This window comes from Danio rerio, chromosome 20 (genome assembly GCF_049306965.1).
Source record: "Danio rerio strain Tuebingen ecotype United States chromosome 20, GRCz12tu, whole genome shotgun sequence".
Taxonomy (NCBI): domain Eukaryota; kingdom Metazoa; phylum Chordata; class Actinopteri; order Cypriniformes; family Danionidae; genus Danio; species Danio rerio.
The window spans coordinates 57,487,913-57,512,444 of record NC_133195.1 but is presented as its reverse complement, the minus strand read 5'-3'; the positions used below and the strand labels follow the sequence as shown (position 1 = coordinate 57,512,444).

The 24,532-nt window shown below is 35.6% G+C and overlaps 1 protein-coding gene across 1 annotated transcript; it reads left to right on the top strand.

Moving 5' to 3' along the window:
• Positions 1–10,257: 10,257 nt before the first annotated feature.
• On the top strand, positions 10,258–24,147 carry hsp90aa1.1 (heat shock protein 90, alpha (cytosolic), class A member 1, tandem duplicate 1). The gene is made up of 11 exons (NM_131328.2): positions 10,258–10,349; positions 13,514–13,666; positions 13,877–14,243; positions 16,367–16,500; positions 16,586–16,891; positions 17,640–17,805; positions 18,726–18,916; positions 18,995–19,142; positions 21,454–21,722; positions 22,802–23,135; positions 23,834–24,147. Exons 2-11 carry the CDS (start codon positions 13,514–13,516, stop codon positions 23,941–23,943), a joined length of 2,178 nt encoding a protein of 725 aa, NP_571403.2. The 5' UTR covers positions 10,258–10,349; the 3' UTR covers positions 23,944–24,147.
• Positions 24,148–24,532: the final 385 nt, after the last annotated feature.

Genomic DNA, 24,532 nt, shown 5'->3' with positions numbered 1-24,532 from the left:
CATTTAACAAGTGAGACACGATCCAGCGGTACATCATTGATCAACTGTCCGGCGTGCACTGCTCTCTGGAGCTCAGATGAGCACATGACAGTGTGTGTGTGTGGTCACGTGATGTGCGATTTCAGCGGACGAAGCGCTGTTCAGAAACGCTAGGTAAAACACGATATAGATGTGGATCATTTTCGTTCTAAAATGCTATTTTAAAATTAAGTCGTATTAGTGTAAACGGGGCCTGAGTGTGTGTTTTTCGTGAGCAGGTTTGCGACATTGGCGGGGTGGAGGATCGGCGATGCCGGCTCAGCATCGTGTTGTCTACTCATCGGCGATGGACGATGGCATCGTCTATCGACCCAGCCCTAATGACAGTCTGAAGCTTGTCAGATACTACGTGATGATGTCACTGATATGCAAATTAGTGCGCTACATAATCTGCCAACATTTAGCTTCTTTTCGGACAGACTTTAACTACTTTTCAATGAAAATAGTCGGCAACACTCCAGTGACGGGGATTTGAGCGGCCGTCTAGACATGGAGTTGTGCTCCATTTTGTGTTCAGCCTTAGTTAATTGCGTTTTCTCCCCACACTTTGTTTACTTTTGGGTGATCTGTTAATAAAACCCCGAGACCGATCTGTTTTTGTTATCCCTCATTTGATGTTGCGACCGTGATCGTAACATTAATTGGGGGCTCGTCCGCAACATTCATTCATTCATTTTCTTTTTTGGCTTAGTTCCTTTATTAATAAGTGGTTGCCACAGTGCAATGAACCACCAACTTATCCAGCACATGGTTTAAGCAGCGGATGCCCTTTCAGCTGCAACCCATCACTGGGGAACACTCATACACTCTCATACACACTCATACACTATGTGAAGTTTATGTATAAACAAATTTCGAGAGGATCACGTGCTTATGATTGCTAGCAGCTGACCCGCATTATCCAATTCACTATTATCCAATCAGATGACTCCTAAACTACTATAAATACCCTGGGGTTTATTCCATTGCTATCTTCGTTTTGAAGAGGCAGCTTCACCGTAGCTAGCTCCGTTGAAGAACCTACTCTAAACCAGCATGGACAACCAAAGCATCTACAAGCTATCACCTACCAGCTATCACCTACCAGCTACAATCTACCAGCTACCATCTACAAATTACCAGCTATAATCTACAAGCTACAAGCTATAATTTACAAGCTACAATCTACAGCAGCAACAACAACTGCAGCAACAACAACTGCAGCAACAACAACTGCAGCATCAACAACTGCAGCAACAACAACTGCAGCAACAACAACTACTACTTCAAAACAACTCCAACAATCGCATCAACGACTTCAACAAACATCAAACCTTCCACTTCAACGCATCTGCTGTGTCTTCAACCCTATTCTCCAGCAAATGACAGCCAAAAACTCCAAAGCCATTGCAATGAAACTGAACCATTACCTTTTTCCTAGCGGTGCACATGCTATGCACATGAGGGGAAGCTTTGCAAAATAACTTTACCAAACATTTAGACTAAAACATTTATAAATCTTTTGAATAACAAGACTAGTGTAAACAATGATTTAACCAAAGATACTTGCCTCTTGCCCGTCCACTGATCCATAACATTTAACAGCTTGTTTGCTGGAATGTTCAGCAAGCAACAGCTCAAGTCATAAACAATGGTGAACTTGATCAACAAAATGGCCGCCGGGCTTTTTCACCTTTGGCACGCTTGACTGGCTCTCCTTTAAGCCAATAGCTGTAAGGAGAAGCGTCACCACCCAATAAGCTCTCTGGAGAAGGTCCTGCCCTCTCTCTTGACTCTGTTGCAAGTCTTATGAATGAATTTGGACCAGACAAGCTTGTGAATGAAGTTAAGATATCAACAAATGTTATTCATGGATTAAAGTAAAGCCAATTACTAACATTCTATTCACAGTTTTACTAAGTGGTGACATCGCCCTCGAAGTCTTATAGAGTTCAGAGTTTGATGTTTGATGAAGAAATTAAAAAAAAATAAATAAATAAATTAAAAAAAAAAAAAAAAAAAAAAAAAAAAAAAAAAAAATTATTATACACAGAGCACTGGGGTCCAATTACACTAGACCAGTGACTCATTTATTCATACACTAGTGTCTTATGTAAGCTTATAATGGCAAGTCAGTTGGATGTGAAACAGCAACAAACAACTTCCTGATTGGCTGCTATGAATAGGAGGACATTTCTGACAACGGATCTTCAATAAACACTTCCAGGACCACCAGACAAACCATACCCCTTATCCTCAGCTCTCCTTCCAGTTGCCATTCTGTGGGGGGATGAATGCTCACCTCTACCATCCTTGCACGTAGCGACATCAAGCTATCAGACCATGCATTAATAAAAAGACCATGACATTTGGCTGCAGAACCTGACCCTCATCCAACCCATTACATTTTATATGCTCTTCAAATACAATTACACTCTACATAAAGGATGCATTTCCACTCACATAGCTCACATCCACGATGCCATATTTCTCAAATTGCTTGAATTGCATCGTCACCCTGATACTAACTTCTGATTTCTGATTTCAGATCTAACCCAAGGATCTAACCCGGGCGTTTCAGCTCTCCCTTCCTTAACCTTATTCTGCTCCAATCTACAATCTGCGACTACCGAACCTGCAACAGTGAATTCGTTAATCAAAAAGAATCGATAATAAACTCATGATAGTACTATTCTTGCCCCACTGTTCAGCGTTCTTGTATTAGTCCTATTGACATTGCGACTTGAGAATTTTCTAGCAAAATCCCTTGATTATTGGTCTCCGCTCCTCACAATTCTATATTCCTAGCATTAACAGCACCATTCCATCAGACGAATACTCGCTGAATTATCATGATATAGACCAAGCAATTTCGCTCATCAGTTTAGCCGGCCGCAATGCTTGGCTTGCAAAAATCGACATTTCATCCGCCTTTAAAATCATGCCAATTCACCCAGACTTCTGGCACCTTTTTGGCATTCATTGGCGCTCACAATTTACTTTGCAGTCCGATAAACTTTCGGCTGCAAAAGTAGTCCTAAAATTTTCGATATGCTTAAGAAGCATTATGCTGGATTTTATCTAATAACTACGAAATCCCGCATATCATCCATCTCCTCAATGATTTTCTCCTTATTTCCCTACCTTCTTCACCCCCAGCTAAACACCTATCCATCACCCAAAAGGTTTTCGAAAATCTAGGCATCCCCCTCGCAGAGGAGAAACAGCCGGTCCCAGCACTTCCATAGAATTTCTGGGCATCAACTTAGATTCGAATAAATTTCAAGCATCCCTTCCCAAAGAAAAGATTGACCGTATAATCTCTTTATCTCAAATTTTCCTCGAGAAACCATCATGCACCAAACGCGAACTGCTATCTATTCTCGCGCATTTCAATTTCGCGATGCGCATAATTCCCCAAGGCCGCCCGCTTATTACTCACCTCCTTCAGCTCTCCTCCTCGGTCCCCGGTTTAGAAGATACCATATATCTTTCTAAACCCAGTCGCAATGAACTGAGCTTATGGATCTCTTTCCTTAAGCAATGGAACGGCTGTTCCTTTTTCTATAGCGACCTAATTTCTTCCCCGGTGGATATTAATTTATTCACTGACCCTGCCCCCTCAGTCGGGTTCAGCGGCTTTTACCAAGGTCACTGGTTTACTTCAACGTGGCCCCCGCAGATGCTCAGTCTACCCAGAAATCAGCAATCATCTGCGCTTTCGAACTCTACCCCATAGTCGCAGCAGCACTTTTATGGGTAGATGAATGGTCCGCCTCTAGCATTCTCGTTCATTGCGACAACGAAGCCACCGTTTATTGCATTAATAAAGGACGCTCGCACGCACTTCCAATTATGCCCTTATTAAGACGCCTCGTTTAGACGGCAGCCAAAAAGCAATTCATTATGACTGCTAGACATGTTCCAGTTTGCAAAAATCAAATTGCTGATTCTCTCTCTCACTTTCTTTTCCAGAAATTTCGGCTCTTGGTACCGGAAGCAGACCAGCATCCAACACCTGTTCCACTCATATCTCTGATCCTTTACGCTGTCGCACCAAGGACCCTTGAGTCATATTCAGAAATGGCTATCACATCCAATTTCAATCCCGCAATACACCCCACTATATCTGATCTAACACTGCTGAATGCTGAAACACTCGCCTTTTTCATTAAGCAAAGCAAAACAGATCAGACAAGCAAAGGGCATTTTATTTACATATTTAACTTTTTTCCCCACACAGCCATTCCAAACTCTCCTAGCCTTTCTCCATTCAAGGAGAGCAAAGGAGTCAGACCCACATGCCCCACTTTTTACTGATGACGCTAACCGTCCAGTAACCCGTTTTTGGTTTCAAAAACATCTGAAAGAAGTCCTTCGCCTTTCGGGCGTTCCCCCGAATTGTATTCCAGCATTCATTTAGAATTGGCGCAGCCACCACAGCAGCTCACAAAGGTCTATCCTCGCATCAAATCCAGACCCTAGGCCGCTGGTCCTCCGATGCCTTCAAGGCTTACATTCGCCTCAGCCGATCCCACCTCAAGACAGCCCAGCTAGCCCTAATCAGCTAAATTCCAAACTCCAACTAGGGGTACGAGCTCGACCCTAAGTAGGCTGGAGTACGTGTGTGTGCTTGTGTATGGGTGCGCATGGGAATGTGTGAGGTTGCTCGCGCAGATACAGCGTGCGTTTGCACACGTATACATGCTTATTTGCACGTGGATATGTATATGGGTGTGGGCGTACGTCTAGGTATGCATATGCACGTGCAAGCAAATGAGTATGTGAGCCTATGGGCATTACATGTTGTGCAGCTTGCATGTATGCTATTAACTTTCCTTTCAATCTGCTATGCTCCTTCCCTCACCATGCTCTGACCCCCGCAGGGGTCCAATCTGAGCTTCGACTCTCGCGAGTCACCCCTAGCCCATCCCCGGCCACCCCTTCACTACCACCTCCAGTAAGAGCCTGCACTGCCCCCTCCCTCTTCCTGACTCTTACTGCCCCCCCCCCCCCCCCCCATAGCTCTGACCCCCGCAGGGGTCGCGCTGAGCTTCGACTCTCGCAAGAGTCACCATTTGCGCCGCCCCACCCAGGCCATTAGAAATGGTATGTATGCGCATGTTATACGCATACATCCGATGTATACCTGTTCCGATGCGTGTGCATGCACATGCCGAAACAGGAATAAACGCACGTGCATGCTCACGCACGCAGGTTATCCCCTCTCTCCTTTTCTTCCTTTGGCGTCGAGTTCCTCCGCCCTCTCTTTTCTTCCTTTCTCATAGGCCATCAATCCTCAGCTCTAACTCCCGCAGGAGTGACTAAAACGAGCTTCGACTCTCGCAAGAGTCCCGCCCCGGCCACCCCCTGCTGCAGTCTCCACCGCCCCCTCCCTTTCCCAGACTTCAGCAGGGGAAATGCCCACAGCAGCTCTGACCCCCGCAGGGGTCGCTCCGAGCTTCGACTCTCGCAAGAGTCAATCACCGCCCACGCCCGGCCCTTACCATGTAATAACCATATATATTCATATATATTTATATATGCATATATAATTCTATATTGTCCTTTTCTTCTTTCTGGCGTTGAGATTCTCCGCCTGGCAATCATTTGCCCCTTCTTTCTTCCTTACAGCGTGAGTGCTTCCGCTACTTTTACCCTTCTCTGATCTTCCCCCTTATCTCCTTACCCTCCTATTTCCTCAATTCTTTTCCAGCGTTGAGTCCTCCGCTAACTGTCTCTCTTTCAGCGTCACTCTTTCGCTATGTTCTTCCTTACGCATAGGCCCTCAATCCTCAGCTCTAGCCCCCGCAGGGGCGACTAAAACGAGCTTCAACTCCCGCAGGAGTTCAGGCCCTGGCCACCTTTCACCCTCTCATGCAAGAGTCTCCACCGCCCAAATCTTCCCGACTCTTGCTTGAGCAAACTAACCCCAGCTCCCACCCCCGCAGGGGTGTATATATTTGAGCCTTGACTCCCGCGGAGTCTATCCAGCCCTGCCCCCACCCCGCCTAAGCTCTAGCAGCCTACTTGCTCTGCTCCCTTAGAAGCTTCTCTTCCTAAGCTATCAACGCTATATCCAGCAGCCGGATATGGCTTGTTACACCTGCTTTTTGGGGGGCTCTTCAATACGCGGCTGCTGTCCCGAGCTATTCAAAGGCATTTTGGGGAGTTCCCGAGATCTACCTGAGCTCAAACTCCCCTCCCGCTTTGCAACGGGAGGGAGTCCTGGGCTCGAGGATCTCATGAGCTCAGGGCTCTCTCCCGGGACAGCATGCCAAACAAGCTTATAATTAATCATCAGCTAAGTGTGAACTCTTGAAGTGAAGTTTATGTATAAACAAATTTCGAGAGGATCACGTGCTTATGATTGCTAGCAGCTGACCCGCATTATCCAATTCACTATTATCCAATCAGATGACTCCTAAACTACTATAAATACCCTGGGGTTTATTCCATTGCTATCTTCGTTTTGAAGAGTCCCCCCTTCCTCCCCTACGCCTCCTTCTTAGACGGGTGACACGGTGGCCCAGTGCCTAGCACTGTCGCCTCACAGCAAGAATGTCTCTGGTTCCTGGCTCTACCAAAACCAGCAGACATTTCTGTGCGGAGTTTTGCACTTCTCCCCGTGCTCACGTGGGTTTCCCCCGGGTTCCCCGGTTTCCTCCCACCACCCAAAAACATGCAATTAAGCCAATTGAACAAGCCAAATTGTCAACATAGACACGCTCCTAGTTAGTAATTAGTTTCAAGAGCATTCACTTGCTACAGCAGGGGAGTTCCCGAGATCTACCTGAGCTCAAACTCCCCTCCCGCTTTGCAACGGGAGGGAGTCCTGGGCTCGAGGATCTCATGAGCTCAGGGCTCTCTCCCGGGACAGCATGCCAAACAAGCTTATAATTAATCATCAGCTAAGTGTGAACTCTTGAAGGCCAATTTAGCCTACCCATTTCCCCTATAGTGCATGTGTTTGGACTGTGGTGGAAACCAGAGCACCCTGAGGAAATCCACGCCAACACAGGGAGAACATGCAAACTCCACGCCAACTAGCTCAAACCAGTGACCTTCTTGCTGTGACCTTACAATGGACCTTTAAACAAATAAAAAAACTGCTTTTATTCTAGCCGAAATAAAACAAAGACTTTTTCCAGAAGAAAAAATATTCGAGAAATACTATAAAAAATTCCTGAATCTGTTCAACATCATTTTAAACAACAAATATTTGAGGTGGGCGAATAATCTCAGCTTCAACTGTATATAATATTTGACTAATTATCTTCCATCTTAATACAGCCGGAGGGCTTTGTGGGATCATCATCGTTTCACTGTATATCCTGACTTTATCTCACAGCTGGTTCCACGTCTTTATTGTGAACAAGCCGACAAAGCCGCTAAAACAGCCCTTACAGGAAAGATAAAGGAGTGCAAAATCCCACCTTCAGATCTAAAGCCACTAATAAAAGGCCATGTTCTAAACAAATGGCAAACAGAACGGGATCAGTGCTCGCAATAGAAAATTCAGCCAGAAATAGGAAGAAAATCTCATTTATTTTTTTAACTCAAGACACGATGAGATAAAAGACGCCACACATGACTCGCACATGAGCATTTATTTATGAGATTCGACATATATGAAATCCTATATACATATATTTAAATATAAGATTTAACACGCAAGACTCACACATGAACATGTACTTAAAGGAGAAGAACCAACAAAAAGCCAATATTGCAGCTGAAACCAAACTGATGTTCTTGTGGGATGCCCTATTTTTAATGTTATCAGACAACAATTTTTAACTGGCCAGACTTCAAATAAATTATTTTTAAATGTGAATCCTTTTAAAATTGTGCAATCTTTATTAAATGTAAACCTTAAACAACTGTTTTAGATTTTTATTTTATATATTATTAATATTGTTTATGTATTTTACCTTGTGTATTATGTATTTATTTAATTGTTAGAATATTTTTATAACTATAGAAAAGAGGTATTTATAAAATGTGTTAAACTTGATCCATGCCATGACTAGGGATGCAACGATTAACCGATTTCACTATTAACCATGCTTTAATTCAACACGGTTAATTAATTGTGACGGCTTCTCAACACCGTGTTTCTGCATGGAACAAAACTGCTGCATCTTTACAAAGTAATGCCAACTGAGTGCTAGTTTGAAGTCTTGAGCTTGTACATCTTGCACACTGGATTAACTATGGCTGAAGCTAGTGACTAAAGCTGAAGCTATTTTGCATGTGCAAGTTTGTTGCTTCCAATGGAGGCGCATGGCTTGCATATATGGAGCGACAGACTAGGGCTTTCTAGACGCACATACTAGTTGAAAGAATGCCGCGAGCGCCCTACACTGAGAAAAAAACAAAACAAAATAAAAATTACCAAACAGTTTTGTTATATAGTTGATTAAAAGGTTCAGCAGCCTTTGAATACATTTCTTCACTGTAAAAGGGAAATACTTAGCTATTATGTAATTTGGATTTACATTACACAAATAATATTTATATATTCATTTATTTATTGATTTTTAATTTTATTTATTTTGATTTTATTTATTTATTTATTTATTTATTTTTTATCATTTTAAATTAATTTATTAATTTATTTTAAATTCATTTGTTTTATTTTATTAATTCATTTTTAAAATATTTATTTAAATTTTATTAATTTATTTTCATATATTTTTTATTTATTTACATATAATTAATTAATTAAGTTTATTTATTAAAATTTATTTTATTTATTATACTTTTATTATTATTCATTGTAATTTATTTTATTTATTTAAAATTAATTAATTAATTCATTAAAATTAAAAATTAAATTAAAATGAATTTGTATTTATTATAAAAGTATTTATTTAAGTTTTATTTATTTATTTTTAATTTTTATTTATTTACTGACATTTAGATTTACATCAAACAAATACTATTTATTTATTTATTGATTCATTGATTGATTTTTATTTTCTTTATTTTAGTTTAATTTATTTATTATTTTAATTTATTTAAAAAATAACTGTAATTTTCATTTATTAATTTATTTTAAATTCATTTTTTATTTCATTTGTTTATTTTTAATTAATTAATTTTAATTTAATTTATTTATTTTCATTTATTTTTAATTAATTTATTTAAATGAGATTTTTTATGAGACAAATACTACTTATTTATTCATTTATTTATTATTTTAAATTTTATTTATTTTAATTTTATTCATTTATCATTTTAATTTATTTAAAAAAGGTATTAATTAATTTATTTTAAAAATTAATTTATTTTTTTCATTTATATATTTTTAATTTATTTATTTACATTTAATTTAGTTATTTTCATTTATTTTAAATGTATTTATTTAAACTTTATTTATTTATTTAAATTTTATTTTTATCTATTTATTGACACTTAGATTTATGTTAGACAAATACAACTTATTTATTCATTTATTTACTTATTTTTAATTTTATTTATTTAAATTTTATTTATTATTTTTATATATTTTTAATTTATTTATATTTAATTAATTAATTAATTTAAATTTCTTAATGTATATTAATTTATTAAAATTTTATTATTATTTATTTTCAATTTATTTTATTTACTTTATTTAAAATTAATTAATTTGTGTTTCTATTAAATTTATTTATTTAAATTTAAATTATTTATTGACATTTATTTTCAGCGTAAAACTATTACTTATGTTTAAATGGCAAAACTTTTTTCACTTGTTTTTAAGTCCAAAGTTTTGTATTATTTGGTTACTGAGCAGCAATAAACAACACTTTAAAATATAAGCTGTTTTCATGTGATTTTTCTTAACTAGTAGTGGTTTGAAATTAATGAATGTATAATAATCGTAATTATTCCTCAGACTATAATCGCACAACCAAAATCTATAATCGTTGCATCCCTAGCCATGACACAGCCAAAAAAGCTGAAATCACCATTAACTCAAAATTCTCTCTCTCTTTGTCTTTATTGTGATTTTAGTGACGCACCCAATCAGCTATCGGTATTCTGCTGTCAGAAAGTCACATGTCTTCGTCGACGGCTCCATGTGGCTCCGGAACCTTCTGTCTTTGATTGACAGGCCCATCTGCGACCGCTGTCCCAACATGGACATGCTGGAGCCCTGCACTTCAGCAGGCGTTTCGTCTGGAAGTTTCTGGATGGAGGGTTCGAGAAGCTCTGGTCTTAATATAAGGCGAGGACGCAGCAGATAACGGCAGACCCGCGACGAGAAGACTGGAGTACAACACCTCCAAACACAAAACCACTGCAAAGACTTTCTGCACTCGAGACGACCACACAGCAAGGTAAGAGAGATATGCTGTTATATCCCTCTTAAGAGCTTTATATATGACATTCATTCAACTCTGAAGGCATTTGAATGGTTTTAGTCATGTTATATGCACAGTTTAAATATATTTCTCAAGTGATGTTGAACAGATTCAGGAATTTTTCACAGTATTTCCTATAATATTATTTCTTCTGCATAAAGTCTTGTTTTATTTTGGCTAGAATAAAAGCACACAGCATGGTAAGAGTTATATATATACTGCTGTATTTACTAAAGACACTCTTAAGAGTTTCAGTTGTGAGTGGTTTTATTGTAATTATATTAATATTATAATAATGAACCTCCACAGGATGCTTTACAGTAATATATGTGTGCAGACACATTAGATTAGTCAGTACCAAAGACAAAGCAGCTGAAGATCACACACGAGAAATTACCACACAAATTAAATCATATTATGTTAAATATGATAGCAATTACCATACAAAAAATTATTAAAATAAATAAATAAAAGAGTTTTAGATCTTGCATTTATTCAACAGTATATATATATATATATATATATATATATATATATATATATATATATATATATATAATTGATAACATTTTATAAATATATTTGCAATTATCAAACAGAAAAATTAAATATTTGCTGCGACTCCTGTTGAAAACTCAATTTAACCAAAGAAACTAGTCAAAAATGTTTGATTTATTATTTTAGATGGCAAGTTGAAAAGGTTATTATTGGATTTTTTTAAAGTTTATTATAATTTACGTATATTATATTATAGTAATCAACATTTAAAGTGGATCAAATCCTTTAACATTTTGTATTTAACAATTATTATAGAAACAAAAAAGCTACTCAATGAAAAATGCAAGATATTCTGTACGCTTTTCATTGTATTTTTGGCACATTCTGAGTTCTTTAAATTATAATAATCAATATTTTATAGTAATCGATCAATGTTTTTACAATAACATACAATATTAAGTTTTATTAGGTTATTCTTCATTAATTTAGTTATTTATTATTTTATTATTGTACCAAAATATTTTTTTTTCAGTCCTACAAGGTTTTATGAGTCCTATAGTTACTAAATGTTTGTATATGGTTACATTAAAACAAAAGAATTATAGCAAATATCTGAAAATTGTATCATTTCAGGCCACAAATATATATATATATATATATATATATATATATATATATATATATATATATATATATATATATATATATATATATATATATATATATATATATATATATATGTATGTATATTTAAAAATCTCAGATGAAATCCTCTTTGAAATCAGACACTTAATTAAATAAATGCTCAAATTATACAGAAAAAAACATATGATGAGTGAATTTAAGAAAGTTCTAAAAATTTCTCTCATGCTTGTGATGGTATCTATGCTAATTGTAATCCATTTAAAAGAGTTGCACTTAGTTAAAGTATTAGTTCACCAAAGAAATGTACTTACTCTTCATTCACTTCAGTTTTTATTAAACACAAAAGACGATACTGAAAAACCCTGGTGGAAAAAAATATTTTTCTTTCCTACAGTGGTGGTCAAAATCCAACATTCTTCACAATGTCTACTTTTGTGTAAAAAAAAAACTGTAAAAATAAACTCAAATGGTTGAGCAAATGTTAATTTTTGAGTGTACTGTCCCTTTAAGAGCACATGTCTAATAATGGCAGCTGTTTCATTAGAGCTGAGCAACCCACCAACAACGCGATGCACATCTACATCCCAACTATAACCGTATTTCAGATTTCTTATGCTACCAGATTCCAACATTCCTCAAAATATCTTCTTTTGTGTTCATCATCTTAAAATTAACACAATTTATAATTTAAACGACAAGTTAATGTTCATTATTGGGTGTACTGTCCCTTTAAAAGCTCATGTCTAACAATGGCAGCTGTTTCATTAAAGCTGAGCAACCCAAAACAAAACTAGCCTAAAAATGAGAATGGGTCAGATTGCATGAGTAAAAGCACCAAATATGGGTTAAAAAGCAGTCGTTTTCACACCGTTAGGCCATTTGGTACATGTGACAGGTGCTGAGCATGTGCTCAGATCAGCTGTTGCTCAATGCTGTGACCTCTTAAAGGCACAGTACACCCACAGATGGACATTTATTCACCATTTACTCACATGTAAATCATTGTAAACTGAATGTCTTTCTACTGTTGAACACAAAAGAAGATATTCTGAAGAATGCTGTGGAAAAAAAAACAGTCATTAACTTCTATAATAAATCAGCTGTTACTCATTGACTAAGATTGAACCTCTTAAAGGGACAGTACACCCAAAACTGAACATTTACTCAGCATTAACTTACATTTAACTGATTGTAAACTGAATTTCTTCCATCTGTTGAACACGAGATAAGATATTCTGAAGATTGCTGGAAAAAAATCAGGCATTAACTTCCATAGAAAATCAGATTTTGCTCTAGGCTTAAGATTGAACCTCTTAAAGGCACAGTACACCCACAAATGAACATTTATTCACCATTTATTCATATTTAAATGATCGTAAACTAAATTTCTTTCTTCTATTGAACACAAAATAAGATATTTTGAAGTATGCCCAGGGGGAAATTAGGCATTAAGATCTATAGTAGGTCAGCTGGTGCTCAATGCTTCTGATTGAACTTTTTAAAGGGACAGTACACCCAAAAATGATCTCTGCTCTGTCCACTTTTGATGCTGAAAATTCAACTCTACAGCTTAACAAAATGACTCCTTTCAGTTTTTTTTTTCTAGAGAAACAGCTCTGTAAAATAACAGAAAATTTACTGGCATTTAATTACAAGATTTTTGTAGCAGAATATACAACACTGACCCAGACTATATGTCACTTTAAACTAATACAAATGCTCAGAAAAGCCACTTTTTACAACTTTTCAAGGTTAAAAATTGTATGAGGAAAGATCAAGATCCCATAATGCAATTCAAAAGCAGAAATAAACTGTGAAAAATAAAAACATCCATCACAAAATACAGAAAACGGCTAATTTACAGATATTTTTGACAGTGAATATCTACATTCCACCTATAAAAGTGCACCGTATTTCAGAATCCGTATGCAACTGTTTTCTCCGTCACTGTTTAAATATTATTGTTTATATTTTATCTCTGTTTCCTTTGATTTTAGATGCCTGAGAAGTCGGCCCAGCCCGTGATGGAGGAGGAGGTGGAGACGTTTGCGTTTCAGGCTGAGATCGCTCAGCTCATGTCTCTGATCATCAACACCTTCTACTCCAACAAGGAGATCTTCCTCCGAGAGCTCATCTCCAACTCCTCTGATGTACGTTTATCAGAATAATATGCTTATTAAGTTTATTTCAGTGTGTAAGAAGACACTTTTAGTTCTAAGTACAGCATTACAGTAGATATTCTACATTATAGTTGAGCATTATCTAAGTGTGAACTCTTGAACTCCAAGTAAGGAAAGCATTTCTTTGCAGTGGGGTGTTTATGCTATTTTTTTATGTTTTCTTACGTGTCTTTAAAACAGGCATTGGACAAGATCAGATATGAGAGCTTGACAGATCCGAGCAAACTGGATTCATGCAAGGACTTAAAGATCGAACTGATCCCAGACCAGAAAGAGCGCACGCTGACCATCATCGACACCGGCATCGGCATGACCAAAGCCGACCTGATCAACAATCTGGGCACCATCGCTAAATCCGGCACAAAGGCCTTCATGGAGGCTCTGCAGGCCGGAGCGGACATTTCTATGATCGGTCAGTTCGGTGTGGGCTTTTATTCTGCGTATCTGGTGGCCGAGAAAGTGACGGTCATCACCAAACACAACGATGATGAGCAGTACATTTGGGAATCTGCAGCTGGCGGATCGTTCACTGTCAAGCCAGACTTCGGTAAGAGCTCTAAAAAGGTTTACATGCTGAACAAATAAATTTGTACCCGAAATAAATGCTTAAATTTAAAGGGATAGTTCACCTAAAAATGAAAGATCCCCATCAAGTGGATAAAACAACGCATATTGTCTTGTTTTAAGAAATAACGAGTCCAAATGAAGTAAGTTTTTTCCTTAAAATAAGCAAAATAATTGTTTTTTTGACACACAATTGTTCTGCTTACCCCATTGGCAGATTATTGCATGTCAAAGGACAAAAAATTAATTATGTTGCTTGTTAATTAATCAATTAATTTTGACTCATTATTTCTTAAAACAAGACAGTATTTATTGTTTGTCTAGAAAATAATTCTTGATTTGAGAAATGTTTAGATATTAGCTGCATTATAATCATATATATATTAAGACATTTCTTAAATCATAAGAGCCCTCAGAGGTTTTCATACTATACAAATGAATCCATACTCAAAAAAAAAAACCTTAAATTAAATATATTCAAGTATATTTTTACTTGGTTAAAGTAATGTGTAAATAAACGTATTACATTTAATTTATTGATAAAATCAAGTACTTCCAAAAAGTCAAATTTAAAGAGTACACTAAAAAAAATAATTCTTAAGATTTACTTAAGTCCTAAATTTTAATTAAATTTTACAATCTTTTATCAGGTACAATTAACTTGTCTAGATCATGTAAAATGTACTTAATTTATTTAAGAGTGTTAGGTTAAACATTAAGTAAAAATTAATCAATTATCTTTACTTTGAGTCTTTATTTATTTAAATGAACCAAGTAAAGTAATTTTCTTGTTTTAGCAGAAGGAACATTGCTTTTATCAATATAAACAAACCTTATTAGTTACAAATTAGTACATTTGGTGCAACTTGGTTTAATTAAGACACACATTTCCACTTGAAATGTGTTATGTCACGTTACTTCAAGCACATTTATTTAGCAAGAGCAAATTTACTTTATAAATGCTTACTGATGTCAGCGCTACTGTTAGCACAGCTTTTCTGAGTGAAGCATCAAACATTATTGCTGATAATAAAAATGCCAAGACCCAAAGCATGAGTGCTGCTCTTCTGTAAGGTGGTAACCGCAAAACTAAAAGACATACTCAAAACTCTTCCTAATCTACAAACTAATGATGATCAAACTCTAATAAGTCTTTCTCTTAAATTTAAACACCTTAGACTGCTTTTATTTTCAAAATGCTTTTCTTTTAATTCAATCTCTTGCAAAGTATGCTGGGAACTATCCTTTGCGACTTCTACATTATTAAAACGTACTCAATATTACTAGGTTTAAGATGATTAGAAAATATTTAAATATTACAAGTAATTAAATAGCAATATTTAACTCTTTCCACTCGTTTAATTTATTACATGAAGTCAATGTGTAAATATTAAATATGTACTTAGAAAATTCTAGTCATCCTTGACACTTAATATTACAATTTAAAAATTACAAGAGTAAATTTATTAGATTTTACCACACCGAAAAGTCATTTCTTTCAGTGTAGACTAGGTGCCACAGTATGGACTAAGAATTAAATGCACACTTGAAATGGCAACTGAAAACCAGTATTATCTGATATTGTTTTGATTGCATGATGTCTTTGAGTCTTTAATGTAATTTTCGTATTTATCCATTTATTTATTTATTCATCTATGGCTTATTTTGCTTTCTACCCTTTCCAGATTCTTATGTTTGGGTGTTTTTCCAACGTAGAACGCTCTGTGTACTACATATCTCTATGTAAATTTGGAAACGTCTATAAATATCTAATAACAAATCAAGAACTTCCAAATATCTCAAGTTTTTAAGTCTAGAACAAACGGTGTAAGAGTTATGAGCACATTTGTTTTTTTCAAAGTACTATAGCCCCCCCTGTTGGCCAGATTAAACGAGTCATCTTATTTGAGTAGCATTTTGTATTTACTAACCATGTGACTTAGTTTAAAGTCTCTAGATCTTACGGTTTGGCTGGCCAATTCATTTTACGGCGTAATTATAATAATAATAATTAAACTCTTAACTAAAACAATATGCTAAACTAATAACCTTAAACCAATATGCTATAAATGCTTAACTAGTCATGTCTGATGTTTGCAATAACAGGTGAATCAATTGGACGTGGTACCAAAGTCATTCTCCACCTTAAAGAGGATCAGTCTGAATATGTGGAGGAAAAGCGCATTAAGGAAGTGGTGAAGAAGCACTCTCAGTTCATCGGTTACCCAATTACGCTTTACGTAAGTGGCTCTAAATTGGTGCGTCAACCGCAAACCTGCTAAAGTCCGCATTGCACAACATAAAACTCCCAAAAATATCTTTCAGATTGAGAAACAGAGAGAAAAAGAGGTGGATCTTGAGGAAGGCGAGAAACAGGAGGAGGAGGAGGTTGCAGCAGGCGAAGACAAAGACAAACCCAAAATTGAAGATCTGGGAGCTGATGAAGATGAAGACTCTAAGGATGGCAAGAATAAGAGGAAGAAGAAGGTGAAGGAAAAGTACATTGATGCCCAGGAGCTGAATAAGACCAAGCCGATCTGGACCCGTAACCCCGATGACATCACCAATGAGGAGTACGGCGAGTTTTACAAGAGTTTAAGCAATGACTGGGAGGATCACTTGGCTGTCAAGGTTGGTTAAAGATTCTGTTAGATATTTATTTTATTTACTGAGGCACATTAATGATGGAAAAAACATGACAGAATTAGCCAAAAAGCGATGTTGCATCTGCAGTGCCTGGGTTGGCGGTAAAATAGTCACCATACACAGCAAACAAATACCTTTCTCATCTAGTTTTTCCATCATAATGTCTATAAAGTCTTAAATCAAGAAGCATTTGCTAGACAAGCAAATAATTTTAGCTTATTGTCTGAAATAAGAAGTCAAAATTTTGTGAGGTTTACCTTAAAACAAGGGAATATGCTTTGCTTGTCTAGAAAATGCCTCTTGATTTGAAGTCTTATTAGACAAAAGCTCTCAGTGTTTAGTATTGAAAGCATTTATTGCAGTGTAAGACCATAAAACAGTCAATACATCATTTAAAATAAACAAACAAACAAAATATAAATAAATAAACATTGATTTGGACTTCAGCTAAAATATAGGGTCAAAATTGATTGTCTTTTTATGAGAAAGATAATATTCCATCAAGATTTTTTGTAAATTTCCTACAGTGCATGAATAAAGACCTTTTGTTCAATTATAAAGGGGATTTTTAACCCTCAGATTGTTGTATCTCTGTCAAATATCTCCTTTCAGAAGATGTATAAACCTGCTGCATTTCCAAAACTTGACACGTTATGATTGGTTTTGTGCTCTAGGATCACATTATTTCAGTCTAGGCTGACTAAATAAACCATTATTCTCCTTCTTGTTGCAGCATTTCTCAGTTGAGGGCCAACTGGAGTTTCGCGCTCTACTTTTTGTACCCAGAAGAGCCGCTTTTGACCTTTTTGAGAACAAGAAGAAGAGAAACAACATTAAGTTATACGTGCGCAGGGTTTTCATCATGGACAATTGCGAGGAACTCATTCCAGAATATCTCAGTAAGTGTCTTTATTATTATTTATACATCTGAAGGATTTGATTCTGATTGGCTGGTGAATATTCCAGGGTGTGTCATTATTTTCAGATAATTGCACAGCTAAAGTAGTTCCGACAAGTTTTGAGCGCATTACATATCACTACACTGAATGATTTGAGTAATTTCACAGTTGAAAATCACATCAGAAGGCTTTGGAGGACATGTGGAAGAAACTAGTGCTGCACACAGGAAATGTTAGAGGACAAAAATCTGACAAATAAACTCTCAAATATAACCTTTTTAACATCGGAGCAGCTGTGGAGACCAGACTTTAAGCAGAATATTGCACGCAGGACCACTGAATTATAAGAAAATAATGCACATCTCAGTTCATCATGAATTTTTTCTTTCTTATTTCAAGCAATAATACATTTGTACAGTAGTCAACATTTAAAGTGGATCAAACATGTTATTTATAAAGCAATAAAAGGGGTTGTTCAGAAGTTTTAAGACAACTTTCAAAGGTTTTGAACCACTTCAAATGTTGACAACTGTATATCAATGTCAACCAATAGAATAAATGCTGACTTTCCTTGACTCTAGTCTGTTAAGTTATTAGACAATAATGCTCTACTTCAGGTGTGGATTATATAAGGCATAATTGCCATACTTAAAGGATATTAAATGCATGATGCAGAAGAAACTAAGCATCCATGTTTGATGAAAGCACATTTATTTTTTGTTAACTGTGATCAAAACTGACTGGAACTACCTGTGTGCATTAAAAATAATATTACACACTTTCCAGCCAATCAGAAACGAGTATTTCAACAGACCATTGTGTCATTTCTAACAATTCAATTGTTTGTTCTCAATTATTTCTTACTCATTCCAAAGTAATAATACACTATATAACATTCACAAAATCAACATTCCTTCCAGACTTTATTAAGGGTGTGGTGGACTCTGAGGATCTGCCTCTGAACATCTCCAGAGAAATGCTTCAACAGAGCAAAATCCTGAAGGTGATCCGCAAAAACCTGGTCAAGAAGTGTCTCGATCTCTTCACCGAACTGGCAGAGGATAAAGACAACTATAAGAAATACTACGAGCAGTTCTCCAAAAACATCAAGGTGAATGTGCTACTCAAGTAACTAACGAACACAGAAATATAGAAAGTGCCCAAAATAACATGTTTCTTCTTCTTTTAGCTTGGCATCCACGAGGACTCTCAGAATCGCAAGAAACTTTCTGATCTTTTGCGCTACTACACTTCAGCTTCAGGAGATGAGATGGTGTCACTTAAAGACTATGTGTCTCGCATGAAGGACACACAGAAGCACATCTACTACATCACCGGTTAGTAGCGATTCAGTGAATTAACAGTCAGTGTTTTGAGTTATGGATTATAAGAAATGAGAGTTATGTAATCATTTACTTGAAAAAGTAATCTGATTACATAAGTTGGATTACCCTTAATAAATGAAAAAACTAATGAGTAATTTGCGAAACAACATTTTGGAAGAGGTTTTCTTTTAAGGTAAAAAGTAATCCCTTACTTTACTAGTTACTTGACATTGTAATCTGATTACTTTTAATCTTAAAAGAAAATATCTGAGTTACTTTTTTAAAAAAGAACTGGAAGTTACTTCAACTTCACATTTATTACAAATAATGCAAGTTATGCAATCAGATAATTTTTTCAAGTACCTAGTGAAGTAACAGATTACTTTTTAACTTCCAAGAAAATGCAGAGTTTTTCCAAAATGTATCGCTAGATACTTTTCATTTCATTTTAAGTAATGTGAGTAAAGTAATCAGACTACTTTTTCATGTAACTACTGATGTAACAAATTACTTGAAGTTAAAAGAAAATATGTGACACAAGTTAAGTAATCAGATTACTTTTCAAGTAACTAGTAAAATATTAAATTAATAATAGTGAGTTACTTGAATCTTCCTGAATTTTCCACCAGTTAGTTTTCTCATTTATTATGGGTAATACAAGTTATGTAATCAGATTACTTACTCAAGTAACTAATAAAGTACCAGATTACATTTACAAAAAGTTATGCCGTTACTTAGTTTTCTCATTTCTTACAAGTAACAAGTTTCTTTAAAAAGTATCACACTTAAGTTACTTTTTGAATTAGTAACTACTAAAGTAACATTACTTTCTAACCTCCAAGAAAATATGTAAATTACTTTCTCCAAAATGTTAAAAATTGCCCAATCACTTTCTTATTTATTGCACAATTTATGTAATTAGATTACTTTTCAAGTAACTATTAAAGTAACAGATTACTTTTTAACTTCCAAAAAAATATGTGTTACTTTTTCCAAAATGTGTCGCTAGTTAAATAGTTTTCTCATTCAATACGAGTAATGCAATTTATGCAGTCAGATTACATTTTCAAATAACAAGTAAAGTAACAAGATTACTTTTGAACTTTTAAGAATATATCTGAGTTACTTAGTTTTTCTCATGTATTGTACGTAATATGAGTAATCAGATTACTTTTTCATGTAACTACTTTTTCATGCAGATTACTTTTTAACAAAGAAACGGCAGTTTCTTTGATTTTACATTTATTATAAATAACACAAGTTATGTAATCAGATTAATTTTAAAGTATCTAGGAAAATAACAGATTACTTTTTAAATTCTAAGAATATATCTGAGTTACTTTTTCGAAAATGTACCGCCAGTTACTTCGTTTTCTTATTCATTAGGGGAAATACAAGTTAAGTAATCAGATTACTTTTTCAAGTAACTAATAAATTAAAGGATTACCTTTACAAAAAGTTATGCCATTACTTCGTTTTCTTATTTATTACAAAGTAACAAACTTAGTTTAAATAAGTAACTAGTAAAGTAACATTACTTTCTAACCTCCAAAAAAAATTTTTTTGAAAATGCTTTTCCAAAATGTATCGCAGGTTACTTTGTTTTTTCATTTATTACAAGTAATGTGAGTAAGGTAATCAGATTACTTTTTCATGTAACTACTTAATTAAGAAATTACTTTTTAAGTTAAAAAAATATCTTGAGTTACTTTTAAAAAAAGGACCGGCAGTTACTTCGATTTTACATTTATTACAACTAATGCAAGTTAGAAAGAAAGTAAGAACGTAACGGATTACTTTTTAACTGCCAAAAAATATGTGTTTCAAAATGTGTCGCTAGTTACTTAGTTTTTTCATTTATTACAGTTATTGCAATTTATGTAATCAGGTTACTTTTTCAAGTAACTAATAAAGTAACAGGTTACTTTTTCAAAAAAGTAATGTCTTTACTTAGTTTTCTCATTTATTACAAGTAACAAGTTTCTTTAAAATGTACTTTAAGAAGTACTTACTTTTAGTTACATTTATTTAAATAAGCAATTCAAGACTGAAATGCTTTACTTTTCAGTCAGTTAACCAAAGTTAGTTAACACTGTTCAATTAATCTTTATTTCTATAGTGCTTTTACAATGTAGATTGTATCAAAGCAGATTAACACGGATGAAGTTCTTGTAAATTGAAACTGCTTTCGTCCAGTTTTCACAGTTGAAGTTTAGTTCAGTGTAATGCAAATGTCACTGCTAAAAGCCTAAAGCTGCTAATAGTTAATGTGAAATTACTAGCCATTTTCTTACAACCCTTAAATTAATGTTCTTCCCTAAAGGTGAGACCAAAGATCAGGTGGCGAACTCAGCGTTTGTGGAGCGCCTCCGTAAAGCTGGTCTGGAGGTGATCTACATGATCGAGCCCATCGATGAATACTGTGTTCAGCAGCTGAAGGAATATGATGGCAAGAATCTGGTGTCGGTCACTAAAGAAGGCCTGGAGCTGCCCGAGGATGAAGAGGAGAAGAAGAAGCAGGATGAGCTGAAGGCCAAATATGAGAACTTGTGCAAGATCATGAAGGATATCCTCGACAAAAAGATTGAGAAGGTATTAGCTGTTAGCATGCAAGACAAACATTTTGAACTGAATACTCTATAGCAGGGGTTCTCAAAGTGGGGGTCGGGACCCCTCGAGGGGTCGCAGGACAATGAAGGAGGGTCGCCTGGTGATTTAAAAAAATCGATTTATTATTATTAAAGCATATAAGAATGACCATATTTTATCCATAACCTACTGAAGAGAAAAAAATAGTCGTTTATAATTACTATATAGTTACTATAGTAGCTTATAGTTACTAGTTCTATTGGATTGCGACCCCAGTGGTAATTACATTATATTAAAGACACAGCAATAGCGTCAGATGCAGCAGATTGATTTTATAACTCCTGGTTAAAGTTTCTGGCCCATTTACCGCACTGACATTAAACGAATAATATACCTGGGTGTATTGGTGTGTGTGTGACATTGCATGCAAGCTTTCTGTATTCATAACCAGGATATTGAGGGTCGCGAGTCACTGGCATCGTCATATTGGGGGTCGCAGGCTGTAAAGTTTGGGAACCCCTGCTCTATAGTACTAGAGATGCACCAAAATTGAAATTCTGGGCCAAAAGTGAAAGTTCTTGGTGCACTTGGCTGAAAATTTAAAACTGAAAGTTTGAGAATGATTTGTTATAGTGTTTTAGTTTCGGTTTCAATCAAGTCGTCCGCATAAGATCAACACATTCAGTTCGAGAAGAAAATTCACATTCACAATTCACAAATTGAAGCAAAAAACATCCTTTGAGTAATCGAGAGCGAGTGACGAGATGCTAATTTTCGTAAACAAAATTACGAATTTGAACTGGTAGATTACACACAAAGTCAATGAGTATGTGAAAAAATAGTAGTAATCCACGCAGAATTTCCAGAGGGTGTATTACTACTATTTGATCATGCATATAATTTGATTCTGAACAGGTCACAGTCTCCGACCATTTAATCTTTAACAACTAAAAAATCATGCGAGCTAATGACTCAAAGCAAATGCCCAAATAGAGGTGAAAATCCACTGGGTGGCACGAATGAGGCAAAATACACAGTGTATTACTATTACTTGCTCATGCATATAATTTGTGTCTGAATAGGTCACCGTCTCCAACCGTCTGGTGTCTTCGCCCTGCTGTATCGTCACCAGCACATACGGCTGGACGGCGAACATGGAGAGGATCATGAAGTCTCAGGCTCTGAGGGATAACTCTACCATGGGCTACATGACCGCTAAAAAGCACCTAGAAATAAACCCAGCACACCCCATCGTGGAGACCCTCAGAGAGAAAGCGGAAGCCGACAAAAACGACAAGGCGGTGAAGGATCTGGTGATCCTGCTGTTCGAGACGGCGCTCTTATCCTCAGGCTTCACACTGGACGACCCACAGACTCATGCAAACCGCATCTACAGGATGATCAAACTCGGACTTGGTAAGTCTGATGGCTACAGAAGCTAGAGAACTTTATTATATAATATAGTCACAGTTGGATTTGTGTATTGCATGTATGGGGGGCCTAACTATGAGAAGAATACTTAATTATTATTTATTCATAATAATTATTATTATTATAAATATTATTAATACTTAATAATGAAGAATAATTACTATTAATATTAATAGTTTTATATAAAAATGGGCCTTTTGGATGGGGGATTTCTTAAGTAATTCATTATTTCACTTTTTATAAATGAATTTTTTGACAAATTACAGTAAAAAAATTATGATATTTTAAAAAGTATTCATAGCAGGGCCGGCTCTAGGCATGGGCAGGGGTGGGCTCAACCAACCCAAATGTCTGTCTTTCCCACCCAGTCAAAAAGACAGCAGTATATACATTTGTTTTTGATTTTCTTTTGTACGATTTATGAATTGATTAAAGCAGTAAGGTGGGCTCTGTGTTGAAAAAGGGGCGTTGAAAGCTCTGACCAATTATAACGAAACACCAAACTGTTTGATTGGCTGTAAGTAATAGCGCGCTCTGGATGCATAAGCCCAGACTGCTTGCCTTCAGGCTGTTACAGCCATAGGTTACACGCCGACATATTGTGTAGTAGCATGTCAGGGCGTCCCGAGTTCGAATCCCTCGAAACAGAAAGATTTAATTATATTTAATGTGTTTTTCTGTAGGCATCGATGACGATGACTCTGTGGTCGAGGAAATCTCTCAACCCGCTGAAGAAGATATGCCCGTTCTGGAGGGAGACGACGACACTTCGAGAATGGAGGAAGTCGACTAAAGAGTTTTAGTGTACAAATAAAATCCGTAATGTAATGTAATTTATTGTTTTTGTATAAAACAATCCAGACATATCACAGTGAATGTTAGCTACTTTAAAGTCCTTGTAATTGCCTTGTGTGTCTGCTCTTGCATTTTATAATTCAAACTTTCTTTTTGTAAACCTAAGCTGAACGTTTTTAATAAATGACTCCTTATAAATAAAGGATCTGACGTTCGTTTTTATTTTGCCACAATTCCTTGCTATCATTATATTGAGAAATATTAAAATCTAGCGTATTAAAGGGACAGCTCACCCAATAAATAAATTACCTCACAATTTACTTTTAAAACTTATAAAAGTTTCTTTCTTCTCTTGAACCCAAAAATAAGATATTCTAAAGATTATTGACCAAAAGCAGCCATTCAAATCTATAGTAGAAACGAAAACTATGTTAAGAATACATCCATATATCAATTATAGCACTATTTTTGTGACACATACTCACAATAATTAGCTGTAAAGGGTATGTTTAAGGTTGTAATTGGTGTAGACGTTAGTAAAACACAGTTTAATATGGTAATTTAATAAGTAAAATTGAAATAGTTTT